The sequence below is a fragment of the Apus apus genome, chromosome 19 (genome assembly GCF_020740795.1).
Source record: "Apus apus isolate bApuApu2 chromosome 19, bApuApu2.pri.cur, whole genome shotgun sequence".
Lineage (NCBI taxonomy): Eukaryota > Metazoa > Chordata > Aves > Apodiformes > Apodidae > Apus > Apus apus.
The window spans coordinates 5,798,083-5,817,346 of NC_067300.1; the positions used below are offsets into that span (position 1 = coordinate 5,798,083).

Consider the following 19,264-nt stretch of genomic DNA (forward strand, 5'->3'; position numbering starts at 1 on the left):
CAGCCTTGCCTCCCGGGGTTCCTCGGCGAGAATACGCAAAATAAGGGGAAAAATGGTGAATCTGTCGCAGTTTCGCGGCCCTGCCGCAGCCCCCGGGAGTTGCCGCCGGCGGGACTCGAACCCGCGGAACTGGCTCTGGGCGGGGAGGGGCAGGGCCCGCCTGCCCGGCAGGGGGCGCCCGCTCGGCTCGGATGGCACCGCCCCGGAAGCGGAAGGGCAGAGCGCGTCGTTCCGGGGCGCCATGGAGCGCGGCGCCGGGCCCGAGCGGGAGCTGCGCTGGCGGACTCTGGCCGCCCTGCGCTCCTCCAGCAAGGGCCAGCTCAGCTACCGCCGCCGCCGCTGGCTGCAGGATGAGGTGAGGGCTGGCTCCTCCCGGGCCGCCGCGGGGCTGCTCTTCACCCGGGGATCTGCGCGTCCTGCGGGCGGCTCGGGGGGGGAATCCGTGACTGGGCCCCCCCAGCGCTGCTGGATCGGCCCCTCGCCTCCTTGGCGGCACCTAGGGCTTCAAATACGTTAATCGCCCTTGTGTTGTCTCTGCTGCCTGCTCCTCCTGGCTGGGCCCCTCTGCCCCCCTCAGCAGGTCGAGTTCTGGTTCCTTCCTAGAGGCCAAACAGTGCAGGGTCGGGGGAGGAGGCGTTACAGGGGAAGGTTCAAGCCTGGTGGTCCTGCTGCCCTCTATAGTAGTGCTTAAAAGTGCTTAAAAAATGTTTAAAAGACACCAGAAAGAAGAATTAAATGGGGTACTGAGCTGTGGTTATAAAGCCCCTGCTGACCTGTGCAACTGTTCTCAATCTGTGTTGATATTTCCTTGCTTCTTTTGATGTGTTTCACATTCACAGAAGATGTTTTGTCTCTAGGATATCTTGGAAGGATGCATGTCTCCTCTTGTGCTGTCCCCTTACTCTGGCTGGGTCCTGGACAGAGTGGTCGGGCAACCAGCCCAAGAAAACACACCCTCCAGAAGTTCAACACCTAAAGAACCCACTCTCCTGACAAGTGGGTCTTCTTCTCTGGAGAAGGTTGCATCTGGGAGCCACCAGGGCTCTTCACCACCTTCATCTACAGAGCCAAGTGAAACAAAGGTAACTTGCTGATTATAACCCATGTGTGAGCAGCTGTGAGAGAAAAAACCTGCTAACTTGCTGCCATCAATTGTCTGATAGGCATGGAGGTTGGGTTGTTCTGTGTGACTTTGGAGGGGGGAAGTTCTTCATTTCAACTTCTTGTAGGAAAAATGAGTGATGATAAAATTGGCATGAACAAGATGGTCACAGCATGTGGAGTTGGAGCTGTGTAGGAATATGGACCAGCAGGGTGGGATTGATCCATTTGGAAGGATGAGGCCACAGAGTAGGGTCAGGCCTGTTCTAAGAGTCCATGAGTAACCCCTTGAGTTCTCTGGAGGTTCTAAGTGACTTAGATGTGCTGTGACTCTTCCACATGGGAAAGTGTGGGGAGCTGAGCAAGGAGGTGATGAGATTGGTGAAGCACCTAAAAAGAAAACAAATGCCTATTGTTATGCATTAAATGGTGACATCTCCACACAACAATACTGAGCAGCAAAGTTTGGCATCATCTTGGGCCCCTTTAGACCTAAGAAACACACTGAGGGGAAAATGTCTTAATGGAACAGCAAGATCTGATGAAAGTTGTAAGAGAGAGTCTGCAAACTTCTCCTTGAGTGGTTCAAAACATGAACCTGTCTTGACTTCTTCCAGTGTAACATCTTCACTGAAAGTAAGGAGAAGGTGGAGGAGTGTGTCTGGTTTGTTGGTGACAGCTGCTCTTTGTGAATGTCCTGTAGGCTCTGGGTGCCTCTGCTCCCAATTTTAGTGACTGGGAAAAGTAATTATCCCAATCTAATGTGTGTGCTGGAGGGATGATACCCAGCTGGGGTATGTAACTACCCTAAAAAGTGTGGATTGGTTGACTCCTTTTGTTTTTCTGCAATAATCCTCAGCTCAGGAGACCTGATTTACCTGGTTTCCTCCATGAAAATGTGCTGTGTTTGGTCACTGGTTTTGCTTATATCCCTGCAGGGAAATGGTGACCCTGGTTTGCTGGAGGCAGATCAAGAAGCTTCTCCAGCAATTCTGCCTTCCAAAGTTACTGAGGTTGAGGGCTGCATTCGGATGTATGAGGAGATGCACAGGCTGAAAGGAAAGGTAAAACCCAAAACCTGAGGGGGGTGTGAGCTGCACAGCCAGATGTGAAATGCTCTGCTCAAAGCAGCAGGACAGTAAGTTATCCTGAGCCTGAGAGAGCTTGGGGTGAGCCTGAGAGAGTCAGGTTTAGGACAATCCCAGGTAGACCTAGACCATGTTCACCCACTTTGGGCAGTGTAATTTGTTTTCTTCTGTCCCAATTCCCCTGGCTGCTGCCTTGTGGTGGTCCTGGCACCCCGGCAGGAGGGGCTGCGGCGGCGGCAGGAGCAGCAGGAGCAGATGGTGAGGGCTGTGTCCGACCTGGCCAGCGAGCAGCTGAAGCGCTTCGATGAGCTGAAGGAGCTGAAGCAGCATCAGGAGTTCCAGGATTTGAAAGAAGTACTGGAGAAGAGGTGAGATCAGCTCTGGGACCTTGAAAACCTGACAGTGTTATCCCAAAGTGAGGATTAATTCTTCTGCCTGGCAACTCTACGCTCGTCACTTGAAAATCTCACCTGCTGCTTTCCTTACATTAGCTCCTGCCATTGTTTGTCTTTCAGAGTAGATCTCTGGCTGCTGGTGGGGTTTCAGTGGTTAGAAAAAGGCCATATTTGTGACAGTTAAAGTTCCTTGGCTTACTTCACAAGGTACCTGCTGTGTGTTTGCATTTTGCCTTGTGCACATCTTGAGTGCAGTTTTTCTGTCTTGGTGTGTGTTGCAGCTCAAAGGAGGCTCAGGGACAGCAAGAGAAGCTGAAGGAAGAACATCGACACAGAGCAAAGGTCTGAGACTTGGAAGAGTTGTCTTTTGTGAAAGACCTTGATTATTCAGTGGGAACTGGAACAAACAATTAATTTGTATTTATTTACATGGCACCCCTGAAGTGAGACTGTGATTCCTGGTGCTGTCCTAAGGGCACCTGCTGCCTTGTTGTGGAAATGCAGTGAAGGCCCGTGTGTACAAGGAAAGGCTGAGAGACCTGGGGCTGTTCAGTCTAGAGAAGAGAAGACTGAGGGGGGATCTAATTAATGTCTATAAATACATGAGGGCTGGAGGTCAAGAAGGCAGGGACAAGCTCTTGTTACTTGTGCCCTGGGGTAGGACGAGGGGCAGTGGATCCAAACTGGAGCACAGGAAGTTCCACCTCAACGTGAGGAATAACTTCTTTCCTGTGAGGGTGACAGAGCCCTGGGACAGGCTGCCCAGAGAGGCTGTGGAGTCTCCTTCTCTGGAGCCTTTCCAGACCTGTCTGGATGAACCTTTCTGAGTGACCTGCCCTAGTTGGGTGTGGTTTTTTGGTCCTGCTCCGGCAGGAGGATTGGACTGGATGACCTTCAGAGGTCCCTTCCAACCCCTAATATTCTGTGATCCTGTGTCGTAGGAGCAGGAGGGACCTGCAAGGCTGGAGTTAACTGAAGGAACTTGTGTCTCTTGTGTCTTTCCCTCTGCAGATCCTGAACCTCAAGCTGCGCGAGGCGGAGCAGCAGCGGCAGCGGCAGGAAGAGCTGGAGCGGCTGCGCAAGGAGGAGGGCCAGGAGAGGCTGCGGCGCCTGTATTCCATCCAGGAGGAAGTGCTGCAGCTTAACCAGCAGATTGATCCCAATTACAGGCACAAAGACTTGCCAAAAATTGATCTTTCTGCATACAGTAATCGTGGCAACCAGATCTGTGGGCTGGTGTCCGGACTCATCCGCACCACCAATGAGGTAGAGGCTCTGGGGTTGTTCTTAACTTTGGTGGTTGTTCCTTCCAAGAGCTTCCTGCAGGTGTGGCACTGAAATGGTTTTAGATAAGAGTTTTGCTCTCTACAGCTACCTTGAAGGAGATTTTAAAGAGGTGGGGATTGGTCTATTCAAGGGATGGGAGCAGAGGTGATGGCCTCAAGTTGTGCCAGGGGAGGTTTAGATTGGATGTTAGGAAGAGCTTCTTTACCAAAAGGGTTATCAGGCATTGGGACAGGCTGCCCAGGGCAGGGGTGCAGTCACCACCCCTGGAAGGATTTAAGAGGCTTATAGACACAGTACTGAGGGATATGGTTTAGTTAAGGACTTGCAGTCTGTGGCTTCCTCAGGAGGGGAAGAGATGGGGCAGGTCCTGACCTCTTCACTTCTGTGACTAATGACAGGACTCAGGGAAATGGCAGGAAGCTGAATCAGGGGAGGTTTAGGTTGAATATCAGGAGGTTTTTCACCCAGAGGGTGGTTGAGCACTGGAACCAGCTCCCCAGGGCAGTGGTCACAGCACCAAGCCTGCCTGACTTCAAGAAGCCTTTGGATGATGCTCTCAGGCACGTGGTGTGATTCTTGGGGTGCCCTACACAGGGACAGAAGTTGGACTCAATGATCCTGATGGGTCCCTTCCAACTCAGCAGATTCTGTGATTCTGTTACGATGTTATGACCAATTTTATGTACAAATAAAGGAGAAAAAGGTATTTTCACCAAAGAGGATAAAACATGTAGTTGGCTCCCAGATGATCTGAAGGCTGGTGCTTCAGAGGCTCCTTGCTCTTGCTGTTGGTCTCCAGAGGGTGGAACAAGAGGGTGATGCTCTGTTCCCTCCTCTCTCAACAGAGAGGGTTCCCTGCCCCGGCAGACGTGGCCCATGCGGAGCGAGCGCTGCAGGAGATGCGGGCGCTGGTAGCCAGCATGCAGCAAGAGATTGCTGCAGCTGTGGAAGTGAAAAGGAGAGATGAAAAAGAAGAGAGCCAGAAGCAGAAGGAGTTACTGGAAAAACAGAAGATGAAGGCTCAGACTCCTGCTCCTGCACAGCAGTCAGGGGGAAAGCAGCAGAAGGAAGGTTGGTTAGGTTTTTTTTCTTTGTTGTTTTTTTTTCCCCCCCTTCTTCTCTCTCTCCCTTTTCCCCCTCCTCCTCTCTCTCCCTTTTCCCCCTCCTCCTCTCTCTCCTTTTTCCCCCTGCACTGCCAGAGCAAGGGATCCAAACGGGGCAATGGGATATTCCATAGTGTGCAGTGCTCAGTGTATAGGTGAGGGTTGGCTGGGAAATCCAGCTCTCTCTCCTGGGATTGGGGTTTTGGAGTTTCTTCTGGGATCATTAGCCAGGGATGAGGTGGGCACTGGTCAGCAGGTGGTGAGCAGTTGCACTGTGCATCACTTGTTGTGTTTATATATATTTAATTATTATAATAATAATAATTTTAGTTCAGTTATTAAATGTGTCTCTCTACCTTTACCTTTCCTATTCTTTCCCCTACTCCCTGGAGCTATATGGAGTTTGAGGTCTTTCTTAGTCTTCTGTTTGTTGTTTTTTTTGTTGTTGTTTTTCAATATCAGGACTTCAAGTTAAGGCAGAAGAAAGTATCATGCAGTGGTACCACCAGCTTCAAGATGCTGCTGAGCAGTGTGTTGCTTCTTTCAGTGAAATCAGCAACTGCAAAGACAACAATGAGGTATGAACAAATTATTAATACTGCTAAAGAGTGAATGTCTTGATTTGGAGGGGAAATAGCTCAGCTTTCATTTAAATATATATATTTAAATTCTGGCTTAGTAGCCTCAGTTAACAGGCTGCTTACCCAAACTATCAGAGTAGTTTACTTGTCTGTAAAAGTTTTTAAAGTTGTTTGTTTGTTTGTTTGTTCTGCAGGTTAAGAAGATAAAAACAGACCTGCAGAAAGCAGCTACCATCCCTGTGAGCCAGATCTCTAGTAGATCAGGTCAGGAAAACACCAAGAACCCAGTCCAGCTGAAATGGCTTTTGCTCTACAGATTTTAGTAGGACACAATATGTCCAATGTTTCTGTAATTATCCCTACAGCAGAAATCTTGCATGCATACAGTCCAAGTCCTTTTAGCACAGTTTTTGCTTATGTTTTGAAGGTCTCTTGCTTCCCTCAGAGGCATCTTGCTTCATCTTGTTTAAGTGTCTTTAATCAGATGTAGCAAAGAAGCAGTTGGAGGTGCCTTGCCCTTCAGGATGTAGCTCTAGTGAACTTCTCTTTGTGAAAGGACAAGGGGTAATGGATTACAACTGGAAGAGGAGAGCTTTTGGTTAGGTATTAGGAAGAAATTCTTCACTGTGAGGGTGGTGAGACAGTGGAAGAGTTTGCCCAGAGAAGCTGTGGCTGCCCCATCCCTGGCAGTGTTGAAGGGCAGGTTGGATGGGGCTTGGAGCAACCTGGGCTGGTGGGAGGTGTCCCTGCCCATGTGGGGGGCTGGAACTGGATGATCTTGAAGGTCTCTTCCAACCCAAACCAGTCTTATGAAGTTGAAAAGGTCTGGTTAAGACTTGTCTGCTGTTTCCTAATCTTCTGTTTCCATATATTCCTTTATATTTGCAGGCTCTCAGCTGAGAGAGATATTTGACAAGATTGATAACCTGCTCTCTGGGAAGTCTGTGCAGACTGGAGGGAGAACTGTGTCAGTGACCCAGCATCCACAGGGGCTGGAGTTTGTTCATTACAAACTTGCAGAGAAATTCGTGGTGAGGAAATGCTCTTTTTATTGGGGTGGCAAAGGTGCTTTGAGAAGTTCTTTTGGACACTGTCCATTGTCTTCAACTACTAAGAGCAAAACTAGATGTTTAGCTTGCATGTATTGATGTTTATATCAATTACAGAAAGTGCTTTTTGGGTACAAAAAAAGAAAAAGTGGAAAAACTTAGTTTCTCTTTCCCTCCCCTGCCCTGTTTTATCTCTTCTAGAAGGAGGAACTGTGGGGTGGGAAAGCTAAGGCCCAAGAGGCAAACTTCTGTCCCTGTTGTCTAGTCAAGCACCTCCCAAGAAACCAAGTGTTATTGTTTAAGTTGCTTTTTGAAGCAATTCTCCATTCTTTATTTGCTAAATTTGGGCTTTTTGAAACTGTTTTGTCCCTGCAGTGACAAATGTATGCAGAAATTAGGCTGTGGAGTGAAACTGTGACTGATTTGTGTCAGCTTTGCACTTTGTGTTTGCTCACCCCTTTCTTCTCTCCTGAGCCAAAGTTTGTCATCCTCTGTGGGAGCTGAGGACTTAGAGCTTTATCAGCTTTTCTGTTGTTGGCTAAAACAAGCCATGGAAATACTAGAATCCTTCAGTAGAGGCTAATTAAACAAAAGAAAAAGAGGAAATTCTTTGTCTGAGAAGTTGTTTGAAAGGATGGGGACTGACTTTCCTTTCACCCCCTCCAGAAACAAGGAGGAGAAGAAGTAGCTGCTCACCGTGATGCAGCTTTCACCATTGCTGTGGTGGCCTCAGGCATCTGGGAATTACACCCTCGAGTTGGAGACCTCTTCTTAGCTCATCTGCACAAGAAGTGCCCCTATTCTGTGCCGTTTTACCCTGCATTGAAAGAGGGGACTTCTGTGGAAGAGTACCAGAGGTAAAATTATTACTGGACATCTTCAGCATGAACCCTGCAAGGATGAGGACTTGATTTTTCTGAGTGAATTCCACTTTTCCCCGTTTCTGATTCCCAGGCATTGTGATGTGCTAGTGTAGACTCTGGAGATGGACTCACAGGGTGCTGAGCCATCTCCTATAAACTGTAGTATTACCTAAACAGGTTGAACCAGATGATTCTTGAGGTCCCTTCCAACCTGGCATTCCATGATTCCATCAGGTGTGCATGTCACCTCACCCTGGTCCCCTCCTTCAGCTTCGGAAGTGCTCTTTTGCTTCTTCCTTGTCCTCAGAGAATAGTTGATAAAGGCATAGGTGAGATGTGCAGCACAGAACCTAAATGTTCTTTGTGGTATAAAATAGTGGAATTTATGATCCAGAGGGGAATGATTTGCCTTTGCAATATTTTTTGCATGGTTTTGGGGTATCCCTACTCCATACAGTTAACTTGAATAAACTGAGACCTGCAGGGACTCAAGTGAATGTGTTTTGCTGTACTAAATCTGGAATGTCTTCTCGTTCTTAGGATGCTTGGATATGATGTTGAAGATTCCAAGGTGGAAGAGCAAGATCATTTCCTTAAGCGGATGTCGGGAATGATTTGTCTTTATGCTGCTATCATTCAAGTCCAGTGGCCTCATGGAAACAAACAAGGGGTATGTTTGTTCTGATTATAATTAGAAACTTGTCACTGTCCCGAGAGTCTATTAAATGGATTGTTAACTTGATTAGTAGTTAACATGTGCTGAACTTAACCAGCTCATAATATATTTGAAGGGTCATAACCATAATCCCCAGAGCATCGTCAACCAATTTGTAGGGAAGACCTTTACTTCCTTTATATGTTTATAGTGATCAAGTTTTATGTTAGGCTATAACTTTTTAAAAGAGAGGGTAAATCAGACAACTGCCTGGTTTAATAATAGCATTTTGAAAGTGATAAAACAAGGGGTCTGTAGCTTTTGTTGTTGCTTCACAGAAACATCCTCACGGGTTGAACTACGGGTGGCGTTGGCTTTCTCAGATGTTGAACATGGAGCCTCTGGCAGATGTGACAGCTACCCTGCTGTTTTGCTTCCTGGAGGTACGTGGTGCAGATGACTGATCACTAGAGAGATGGAAATGGGTGACATTTTAGTTTTTGAAGGGATTGCTGAGATGAGGTTTCTTGTGATTTTTAACAGCAGGTTTTTTTATTATTTTTTTTTTTAGCCTGTCCTTATTCCTTCAGAAAGGAATGTGGATATTTCCATGTTCTTGCAAATTCAGCTTTGGAGCTGAATTATTTAAAAACTGAAGTTTTTATACATGCAACCTCTGTTGTATTTAGTTCTGTTTACAGTTCCTGGTATTTAAAATTAGTCGCATGGTCATATAAGAATAAAAGGTCTAAGCACTTGGCATCAGTTCATACAGTGCATGAGGTCCTGTGGCCTTTCCAGCTGACTTAGTAAGTGAAACAGGATGAATTTTTCAGGTAGAAAAGGTCAGAGCCTGATGTACATTAGTCCTATATCCTAGGATATGAGCCTGTGTTAAATAAGGCCTGAAGTTAAAGGCTGAAGTCAGGGGAGACAAACACCACTGAACCCAAGCAGCTTGTGTGCTTATCTGAGGAACTATGGGGAAGTACAAAGTGAAATACACCATGTGGAGTCTGTTGGTAGTGGTGAAATTTGAGGAACATTTATCCTGTAAAGTGACTAGTATGGAGAAATCTGATGAATCCACACTGCAGTCATTAGGATGGGGAAATGACCACAACATGCCCTAGCAAGTGGGATTAGGGAAGGCTGTTGTTTTTGGAGGAGGAATAACATCAGATTGGTATCAGTTGCCACCACACAGTGAGGAAAAAATTGTGATTGTGGTTGGCACAATCCACATGTAATGCCTGTAATGGCATTTACAGGATTTCCTTGTTTTATTGTAGATGTAGGTATATTGGATTTAAATGTCTGGATAAAATATTAAGTGGTTGATGCTGTGCAGATTGATGGAAGTTGTCCTGCTAGTCTGAAACCCAATTCTGGAACCTGATCTTTGTGGATTTCTGTTCCATAGGTGTGTGGCAATGCTCTCCTGAATCTGTATAAGGCTCAGTTCTGGAAAATGATGGTATTTATCCAAGAAGACTATATTCCAAGGTATGGCATCTACGGTTAGGAATGTGAAAGAATCCTTGTTTTTTTACATTGGGAGTGTTTGCTCTTAAATTATTTGCCCATCTTTTCCAATCTCTGCTATTCACCCTCCACTCACTTGTGAATCAAACCCAGCTTTCTAAGTGGATTTTGAAAGATGCTGTTATTTCTGCAGAATTGAAGCAATTACCAGCTCTGGGCAGATGGGCTCATTAACACGTCTGAAGCAATTCTTGGAGGTAAAGCCATTTATTTTTAACTTTCCAAGTGTTTTGGTTTGAGGTTTTTTTCCCCCCTTCATTCAATATATGCATCATTTTGCTAATGAGGCTGGTGCTGCTCCCAGCACTCCTGGTGGTCTGGCCCTGTCACTGTGATGGAACCCATCTTTTAGAACTTCTCAGCTACTGAATTACCTTGATGCTCATTATGATTAGTCAGACATTTCTTTCTTACTCACATCTAATTTTTCTCACTGAAAATGTGCTTCGATGATAAATGAAATGCAGTGAGGGGAGATGTGGAGGTTGAGGTGGACTTTGTTGAGTCATTTCTGTAAGAACTGTTTTTATTCAGTGGTTTGCTTGTTTTTAGCTGATGTCCTGATGAGCCACATGAGGAAGGAGACACTTGGAACTTCTAGCATTTCTTCAGCATTGTGTTCTGCATTTATTTTTTAAGAAAGCTTGCTAAACTGTAAAACACCTGTAAGTTGTTTTGTGAATGCTGACTTAGATCATGGTATTAAAATGCAATAGCTTCAGAGTTTCTACTTACATTTCAGAATTAATTTTGGTGTACTTAATGACCAGTGCTATGAATGTGTCCAGTAAGAGCCATCAACACTCCTGAGATGGCAAATTAAGTTTCACATTTCTTTTTCCTTTGTCTTTTTCTCTCCACTAGGAATGTCTACAGCAGAAGAAAGTTCCAGCACCAAAGGGAGCCCTGAAGCCTTCCTTTTGGAAATCATAAATCAGTTTATATTTCCTTTCCCCCTGGATGCTTTCAGACCTGGTTTCCTGTTTACATGTAAAGTCAAATTTTGTATATAGAGGAATGAGGAGAAAATATTCCATCAACCTGTTAATGTTTAATTCATCAAGAATTATGTTGGGCAGAACAAAACTTGTGTTTAATGTATTGCAAATAATGAGAAGATATTTTTGGCTTTGGATTTTTATAAGTTTTTGTATAATAATTTATGGGAAGTTGAAGACTTTTCCTTCATGTGTTTCAACATGCAGGAGATGTTTTAAATACAGTATCCTGAGGACCTCTGGGCTTCAGAGGTTTAAGACTCTTGGACTGAAAATTTGCACAGTGCTGTTGTGTTCTTGGAAGTGAAAATACCTCACAGCTTTATGAAGTCTTCACAGAGTCATCAGAAACCTACACTAGAGCTTTATTTTTATACTTATTTCATCGGTCTTTTATAGTTCAATTTTAATTATGCTGACCTGTTTGCATCTTGTTTGTCTCAACAACATCTTAAAATTACAGGCATTTGGCCCAGCAGCATTGACACTTCCCTCTGTTTGAGTGTAAGTTTGCTCCCAGGGGCTGTACTCTGGATTTAAGAAGGGGACACTCACTGTTGGAAAAGGATCTTAGTAACTTCAAGAAGGGAGAGCAGAGTTTCAGGAACTAACTACAAAAATTCAGTGTCTATTACCCATCAGATGGGTGGAAGCTAATAATCCTTTTCTTAAGGACAAAAAAAAAGAGGGGGGGGAAATTAGCAAAATGGTGCATTAATTCTAGCCCTTTTGCTGATGTTCTGCCTCCACTTGAGGGGGAAATGGTCTGCTGGGGTTACCTAAGGTGCATTTTATAAAGCCTCTTTTTATTTAAATTACTTTAGTCCTTATCAATGTTACAGATTTTGTGTCAAGGACTGTAAGACTCCTGTATCAGTGGTGGGTTATTCTGAGAATGGTTCATTTGAGAAATCTTTTTAATTTAATATTAAAGGTTGATTCTTATTTTTCTTTGTAATCTGAAGCTGATGCAGTTTGTTTTTTCTATAGAAGAGGGGTAATCAAGAAAACCTACAGCTACTTGGTGAATACAGGAGAGAGACAGTATGGGAGATTTGTCTGATTTACTGTGCTCTGTGTCCTGGAACTATTTTGGTGGCCTCCACAGTGAGGAAATTGGCTTCTGAGTTCTAGAAGGGAGTGTGTTATTTTTGCAATACACTGTCACAAGTTAAAATTCTTTTTTTTTTTTTTTTTTACCAGATCAGTGTTTGTTATTCCTAGAGGCACTGGAGTTTGTGGCTTTAAAAAGCAGAGTTTGAGGCCACATGGGAACCTCAACTTGCTTTTTGTATTGCTCTTGGGATTTCTGAGCAGAGGTGGTAACATGTCCTTTGTAATCCAGGCCTTTCAAACCTTTAACCTTGGCTTTACAATTGGCTGGTGAATGGGTTAAATTTGTATTTGCTTTATATGTTTTGTAAACTGACTCTGGAATTCTTTAGGCTGGTGTTACCAGTGACTGTTCTGGGGTTACTGGAAATCTTCCTGTATCTTTTTACCAGATAACACTGGAGCAGCATACAACTTTTATTAGTATACTTGAAAAGGCTCAGGATGTGTTGGTTTTTTATACTGAGTGGAGATGTTTTAATTACACCTTGCATATCTACAATGATGTTGGAGTCTCACTTTGCCAAGACAGTAATTGGTACGGTCTGTTAGAAACAATTGTCTGCCTGTGCCAAACCACAAGGAGTGATTTGATGATGTATATATAAGATACAAAGGCTTTCTTCTTTTTTTTGCTGACAGGTACCAGGGTTTCCTAATGTTTATGGGAGGAGTATAAGTATATATTTTAATAAATAACAAACATGGTATTTTTTTGTTGCCTCTGTAAAGGCCGTCCAGATATTTAGTTACTATTTCAAAAACACTAATGAGAATTTCTAATTGAATAATGGGTCTACTTGAAAATATTAGTAATAAATTAATATTTTTTTAAGGTTTAGCTTAAGGTTGCATCTATTGCTTGAACTGCTAGTTGATTTGTGTGATGCAATTCTTGTTTTTTCTCATTTTAGCTGTTCTGAGTGTTGCGCATTTGGTGTTACAAAGATGCAGTGCAAGTAAGGTCCTTTTGCACGTGTTGGTGTTATTTCCACATGCATATGCCTGTCAAATAGGACAAACGAGCGTTTCAGTTATGAAAATACTGTGTGTTCATGGTGAGAGGGGTTAGAAATGCTGTGAGTCACACTCTTCCTTGGAGACGGCAGTTCCAGGCAGTCCCACGGCTTGTCACACACTGTCACTGCGAGCCTGCTTTTTCCATTTAAGTACCTTTTTATAAAAGAAAGTGCTATTAACTCAAAAAAAAAAAATCACTCAAGCCCACTCACTACTTTGATCTCATGTTCTTGCTGCCTTACCGAGCCCCTCACTAAAAGTGGGGAGGAGAATGTCTTTGTGCTATCTCTGTTTCAAACATCTAGATTACAGCAGCCTCATTTTCTTTTGAATTTATGCATTAGCTTTTCAAAAATCCATTTCTCTTGGCAGGCCTTTGCAGCCTTTTGATGCTCTGTCCTTGCCCGGCTCCCTTGTGATCTTGTTACTCACGTAAAACTAACGAGGCTGCTGTTGATTGGAATTGTAAAACCTGTCGCCCCTCCTCTGCCGCCGCGGCCTTCAAGAGCGAGGGGAGGGCTGAGGAGAAGGAGGCAGAAAACCCACGTTTTAAGGGATTCGCAGCGTTATCTTGTGTATTTTTGGTGTCTCGGCTCTTTCCGGAACCGCTCGGCACTTTCCGGAACCGCTCGGCTTCCTCAGCTTCTCTGCGCATGCGCCGCCCGCTGCCGTTCTCGGTTGGGTGGGGCCCCTTCTTTCCGAACCCCTTCGGCAGTTTCCGCCGGCCGCGAGGCCGTTCTGCGGCGCTGACGTCACCTCCGGGCCGCCTTATAAAAAGGCGAGCGCCGGCGGCGCGGCGCGTCGGTGGCGGAGGGCGCGGACGGGAGCGGGAGCTGCGCGCCGAGCCGGTGAGGCGGCGGGGGGGGCGCCGCGCCCGCCTCCACACACCCCGCGGGTAGATAGAGCCCCCCACCCCACACACACCCCCACACACGCACCCGTCCCGCCTTCCGCCGCTGCGGAGACAGGTGTAGGGTGCGCGCTCCCCTCAGCCGCGGGGCTGAGGCCGGCCCTGCCCGCGGGGCCCCCCGCGGCGCCTCGGCTGCTGCTCGCTCCCGGCCGTGGCTGCTGCCCGGGGGTTTGGGGTGGGTTTTTTTTTTTCTTATCGCGGGCGGCCGCAGAGCCGGGCCGCGGCGTCGCCCGGGGGTCTCTTGGCGGCCCTGAGAGGAAGGGAGGGAAGGGAAGGGTGGGGGAGCAGCCCCGGGCGCGGCGCGGATAAAGGGCAGGAGGGCGAGGAGCGGCGGGATCCGCCCAGGGCAGCCTCGAGCCGCGGCAGGAATTTCATTCAGCGCCCTGGGGAGAGGATAAACAGGCGGATAAATAACAGTGACAGCCAGAGGCCCCCGCCTTGCCCGCCCCTGTCTGCTAAGGTTTGCGGTAAAGCCCGTGAGGTAAAACCCCCTCTGAGGAGAAATCCTGCGGGGGAAACGGAGAACCTGGCGCTCTGCGGTGCCCCGGGAGGGGGGAGTCATTGCACAGCAATGGTTCCTGTCTGCCCAGCCCTGTCCAAGGTCAGGAGATGCAGCAAAGAATGTGTGTGAGGAGAGAAGAAAGGGGAGCGATCGCGGGGCGGGGTGTGCCGTGATGGCTGGAGAGCCCTGTCCTCACGGAGGTTGGGATCTCTGTGAAACACCTAAATACCTTGCACGACTGAGTTGTCCAGCCAAGCAGGAAGACGTGTTAAAGAAATCCTTCCAACCTGTGTGGCTTTTCATACATGTGTCATTTTGGTATATAGGTCAAGCACTATGGTTTCCTTTGGGGAAAAAAATCAGGATTTGTTCCTCCCCTGATTAACTTCTTTTTAAAAAAATAGCATAAATCAAAGTAATGACAGTAATTTCTCAGTCCATTGCCCACATACACCTTATGTTGTTACAGTGGTATAAATCTACATTGCTCGATCAAAAATACGTAGCAATAGGGTAATAATTTGCCCAGATATTTAAGAATATCATAAGCAATTGTCACTGCATTTTTTTCTGCAGGTTTGTGTTGACTGTAGGATTTTTATTAGCTGTTTTGTCATAAAACATCTGAGGGTTCCAGTCTAAAATGTACGTGACTATTGAGCAGTTTTTCATACATATTTAAATAGGTTCTGAAGAGCAGTTTTCTGGAGATGGCAAATGGACATGTTAGGGGAGGAAAAAAAATAAAACCTCAGCCTGAAATGGTGCTGTTATCTTTCTGGAAAAAAAAAAAAATCCATTTTATTTGGCATTTTGCTCTCAGTGATGTGCCAGAAGATTCCAGTGACTGTTCACTGAAAGGCCTTGGTCAGGGATTCAAATTTGTTCAAAACAAATATTAAATCCCACTATGTGATTTTTATGCATTTAAATGCAACTAGCAGCGAGTTCTTCCATGAAATCTTTTTTTTTTTTGTCTGTACATATAAATTGTGCTGAGAAAATAATGAACAAAAGGTGGAAAACAGGATGTTTTCTGCTGCGTTGTGTGCAGGATCTGTAACTGTAGCAATGGAATTGTTGAGCTGTGGAAAATGCTTGGACCAAGATAGCAGGTTATATTGTTCACAAGAAGTAATTTGTTTCCATTCCTGTTGAAAAAAAGAATTAAAATCCTTATTGGTTGGATGGAAATAGAAATTTTACTTTAAAATCAGATTTAGACGTTAGGCTTCTGTGAGATTCAGGGTTGATGAAATTAACAAACATGTTTGTGGTTGGGCTTTTTTAATAGAAATAGAGGTATTTTAATAATAGAAAAAAGGTAGCTACAGTACCAGTAATGTTTCATGTAGGTGTATTTTAAGTGTATTTTTACATCTTTTTCTCCTGCATGGCAGAAAGGTAGAAGAAGCCTTAAATCTCTCGAAGCAGGGTGGTACCTCTTGGTGTGAAATTCCTGTTTCTCAACCATTACATGTATAGCTAACCTTAGTAATTTAATGCAAATAGCTTAGTATCTTTGCTGCCTTATTTTTGTCTACTTAATGTATTTATGAGGTTGTAATTGTTTTATTCATAAATACATTGCTTTTGGGGGGCAACTCATGGCTTCCCCTGTATCGGAGGAAACAACATGAATTCCTCCCTTCTCTCTGCTGCATGCTAGTATAGTGTGGGAGTTTGTTTTTTCCATTTGTCCCTGGAGTGTAGGCATCAGAAAAACGGGGTGGAGCAGTTTGCAGATGCTGTTGATGGAGATTGCCAAGTGTGTTCCAGCATTGTGCTCCTGTAGCCAACTGGGGATCCAATGGAGTGGCCAGTGGCAAACTGCCTCCTGGCTGCTGCAGCCCAGGTCATCAGCTGTGCAGGTGCCAGCAGGGAGAGGCAGTAGCTTCAGCAGGCACAAAGGCACATCCCTGCAGTTTTCTGGGAGCTGATGGCAGCATGCTGATGGGGAAAAGGTAGGGTGAGGGGAGATATTCCAACCTTCCGCTGGAAATTCAGTGGGTTAGATACACTTAACAGCTGCATAATTAGCCATCTCAAAAAATACCTTCTGTTGCAGCTGCTGCTAGTCTGTTGTTTGTTGGTGTTTTTTACTGTGGTAATTTGAAGTAAAAATCCTTATAGATACTTATCTTCAAAACCTTACTACTGAGTTTGTGTCTTTAAATTCAGCCTCTCCCCTCGACTGCGCTGTAACAAGAAGTGGCATTTGCTAAGTCCAGATGGTTTCCTTTACTTTGTGTTTTGACCTTCAGATTATGGTGGTTTTTTTACACTAACTGGAAAGCTTTTACATACTAAATTATTTAAGTTTTCCTGTTGATATTTATAACCTTTTTTTTTTTTTTGCATGAAGAGTTCTGTTGCTTGCAATAGTGCCAAGTTGTATGTGTCCAGGAACCAAAAGGAAAGTATGAAAAGTGTATTGTGACAAAATATTTATTTGGAAAAAAAAAAGAATTAAGTTACATTCTTATGCTAGTCATAGTTGAATGTTATCTTGATTTCCCCCTCCCTTTTAGACTCTGCATTCCTTCATCATGTTGTCATCGTTTCGTAAAGTCAAAGTCCAGGTATTTTTACATAATGCATGAAATGTCATCGACATACTTGCCTGCCTTTATTGCAATGACCTGTTTGTCACAAAAAGCCATTTGTTTGAGAGTTTGTTCTATATGGCGGGTGCATTAATTGTACTTCAGTATGGAGTTTGATCTGCCTTTCCTTAATACTTGGAATTTCCTAATTTCTGTCTGTGATGCATGACGTGTGAACATTTTACATTTGTCATAGCTCGCTTTGTTGGGGTTTTGATGTGGATTAATTTTCTAAGGGATTTTTTGTTTTTAAAAGTACTTGGGCAGCATCTTTTTACTTACAGCATCTGAAAACCAACCATGCTAAGATTTACATTGTAGAACATAATACATTTGAACTAGGCTTTAATTACTGTTCCATAATCCTGGTGATGTTGTGGTGTAACTGTCTATACATCTATGTCGTTTTCGATTCAGTGATGGTAGAATAAATAGGATGTGTGGATCAGACTTCAGTGGGTAACACAAGCAACTGGATTTTATTTGGAAATTACAGTCATGTAAATGTTTATTCTACAATTAAAATTACAATGAGAAGATAACAAATGGGAATGTTGAGGTTAATTATACAGTATCACATTACCTGGGAACTCTGCATTTCTGCAGTGCAGTCAAGGTAATTTGCTTTCTCAGGAGTCTCAGCAGAGTGCAGTCCTTGCCAGCCCTGCATAGTTTTGTCAAAGGTCTCTGGTGATTTTAAAAACAACAGAAAGATGAAAAAACCCCTTGTACTTTAAGGTATCATATTCAGATAGGCAATTCAACGACTCTTATTTGAATAATGGAATAAAAATGTAAGACTAAATGCCTAAAAATGCACAGGTCTTTAATCATCGTCTGTATTTCAGAAGTGAATAGTAAAGGCTGTGCACAAACTCTCTAATCAGCCTAAATCCCTAGCTTTGAAGACTGCTTTAATTCAAGCATAATTTACCTTTTTTTTTTTCTTTAATGCTACTGTTTCTTGTGTCCCTGTAATGCCTTCTTAAATTTTGGGGCTTGTTTTATTTTTACCAGTGCTGCAGTTAATCTGTATGAGTCTCTGTATGAGTCTACAGCAGTAAGTAGTGGCTTTGAGACATCTGCAGCACTTAACTTGTTTTTTTGGCTTGGAATTTTTAGAGGTTTGAGGCTGTAGGTGATCTTCCTTAACAGAAACCAGGAGTATTTGGACACAGGGTTCTGGCTGCACCCTTAAATTTTAATAACAAACCAAATGACTGGGCGTTAATTTTGTCTCAATAGTGTTTTAAGTCTCTCGTATGGGTTGTATGATACGACATCCTTAGTTACTTCTTTGTAACACAATATGTTCATGCAGTTCCCTTCACAGGAGCAGCAGTCAATGCTGTGCATATTTTCCAGAAGGATTATCTTTTTATTTACCTACAGTACTAGCACCTACTAACTTAGTACTAAGCTGAGCAGCCACGATGTTTTTGTGTTTGAGACCTATGTAGTGGCATACTTCTTCCCTAGCATTTTGAGGAAGTTGGGAACAGGTGAAATGAAAGCTGGAAAAGCGTATGTTGTTTGTTTGGGTTTTTTCTCCTTCCTTTGTCCTTTCCTTTTGAAGGTTATTTTTACGTCCAATATTAGCATTTAGATTTTTTTGCTTAGAGAAGAAAGATCAGCAGCACTTTTCCATCCCATAGGAGGGAGTAGCCAATATCAGTTAAACATTATTTTGACAAGGCTCACAATGCAGAGTGGTGATGAACACCAAAAAAAAAAAAGCATCAAGCTGCTGATGTGAGAGTAGCTGGGAAGCAGGGAGTGTTTTGACAGGGGAAGAACTGTTCCACGCTACTGCTGTGGTTCTGTATGCTGAATATTTCGTAGACTCATAGAATGGTTTGTGTTGGAAGGTAATGCACATTAGGACTTGTCTTAAGAGAAAGTAATTATTTTACTACATCTTAAGATAGTGATCTTTATATACTGGTATCTGATTGCTTTTTCAGGCAAAGGAGTTTAAATTCTTTAAACTTCATGTATTTGGTTTCTTTTAAAATACACTAAAATAGTCCGTATAGCACTGGATGTATATTAAGTTTGAGTTTTTAAATCCCTGAAAGCATGCTTTGACAAGGGAAATGCTGACAGCTCTGCTGTGTGTCTGCCTGGGTGGCACTGCTGTAATTCCTGTTTAACCCACCTCGGTGCTGCTGCTTCCCCAACTTCAATGGTGTTGCTGACATCATGGTTGTTGCACTGCGGTGTCTATAAATATCTGCACTTGTATATTCCCAGGAAAATTTTAATGCACCTTTACGCATAACTTGTGTCAGGAAGGGGAAGGCTAATCATTTTAGCTTGAAGGATGAGAGTAATAACTTCTTTTGGGGGGTGTTTTTGTCTTAAGTTCATTTTTTCTTGGTTGGTTGTTTTTTGTTTCTTTTTTAAGTACCACCACAATGGTGTGGTGCAAAGAACTGTTTCAGGTTA

General features: G+C 44.2%; 2 protein-coding genes across 11 annotated transcripts in view; both read left to right on the plus strand.

Annotated features, from left to right (window-relative positions):
• The first annotated feature begins 230 nt into the window (after window positions 1-230).
• GLE1 (GLE1 RNA export mediator) lies at window positions 231-11,623 on the plus strand. The gene is made up of 16 exons (XM_051636336.1): window positions 231-355; window positions 858-1,082; window positions 2,040-2,165; window positions 2,409-2,557; window positions 2,866-2,926; window positions 3,596-3,850; window positions 4,717-4,942; window positions 5,437-5,552; window positions 5,750-5,819; window positions 6,444-6,586; window positions 7,271-7,461; window positions 8,008-8,137; window positions 8,461-8,565; window positions 9,546-9,628; window positions 9,801-9,864; window positions 10,532-11,623. Exons 1-16 carry the CDS (start codon window positions 242-244, stop codon window positions 10,598-10,600), a joined length of 2,127 nt encoding a protein of 708 aa, XP_051492296.1. The 5' UTR covers window positions 231-241; the 3' UTR covers window positions 10,601-11,623.
• Window positions 11,624-13,575: 1,952 nt separating this feature from the next.
• The window catches only part of SPTAN1 (spectrin alpha, non-erythrocytic 1), a 51,473-nt gene continuing 45,784 nt past the window's right edge, over window positions 13,576-19,264 (plus strand). For 7 of the 10 annotated variants that reach the window (XM_051636324.1, XM_051636329.1, XM_051636325.1 and 4 more), the window contains exon 1: window positions 16,742-16,792. In XM_051636324.1, the coding sequence (XP_051492284.1) occupies window positions 16,760-16,792 (33 nt within the window). In that variant the 5' untranslated portion in view covers window positions 16,742-16,759. Of the gene's footprint in view, window positions 13,647-16,017; window positions 16,175-16,741; window positions 16,793-19,264 lie in introns of those variants that run through there. The other 3 variants (XM_051636326.1, XM_051636331.1, XM_051636327.1) reach the window with 2 other exon arrangements.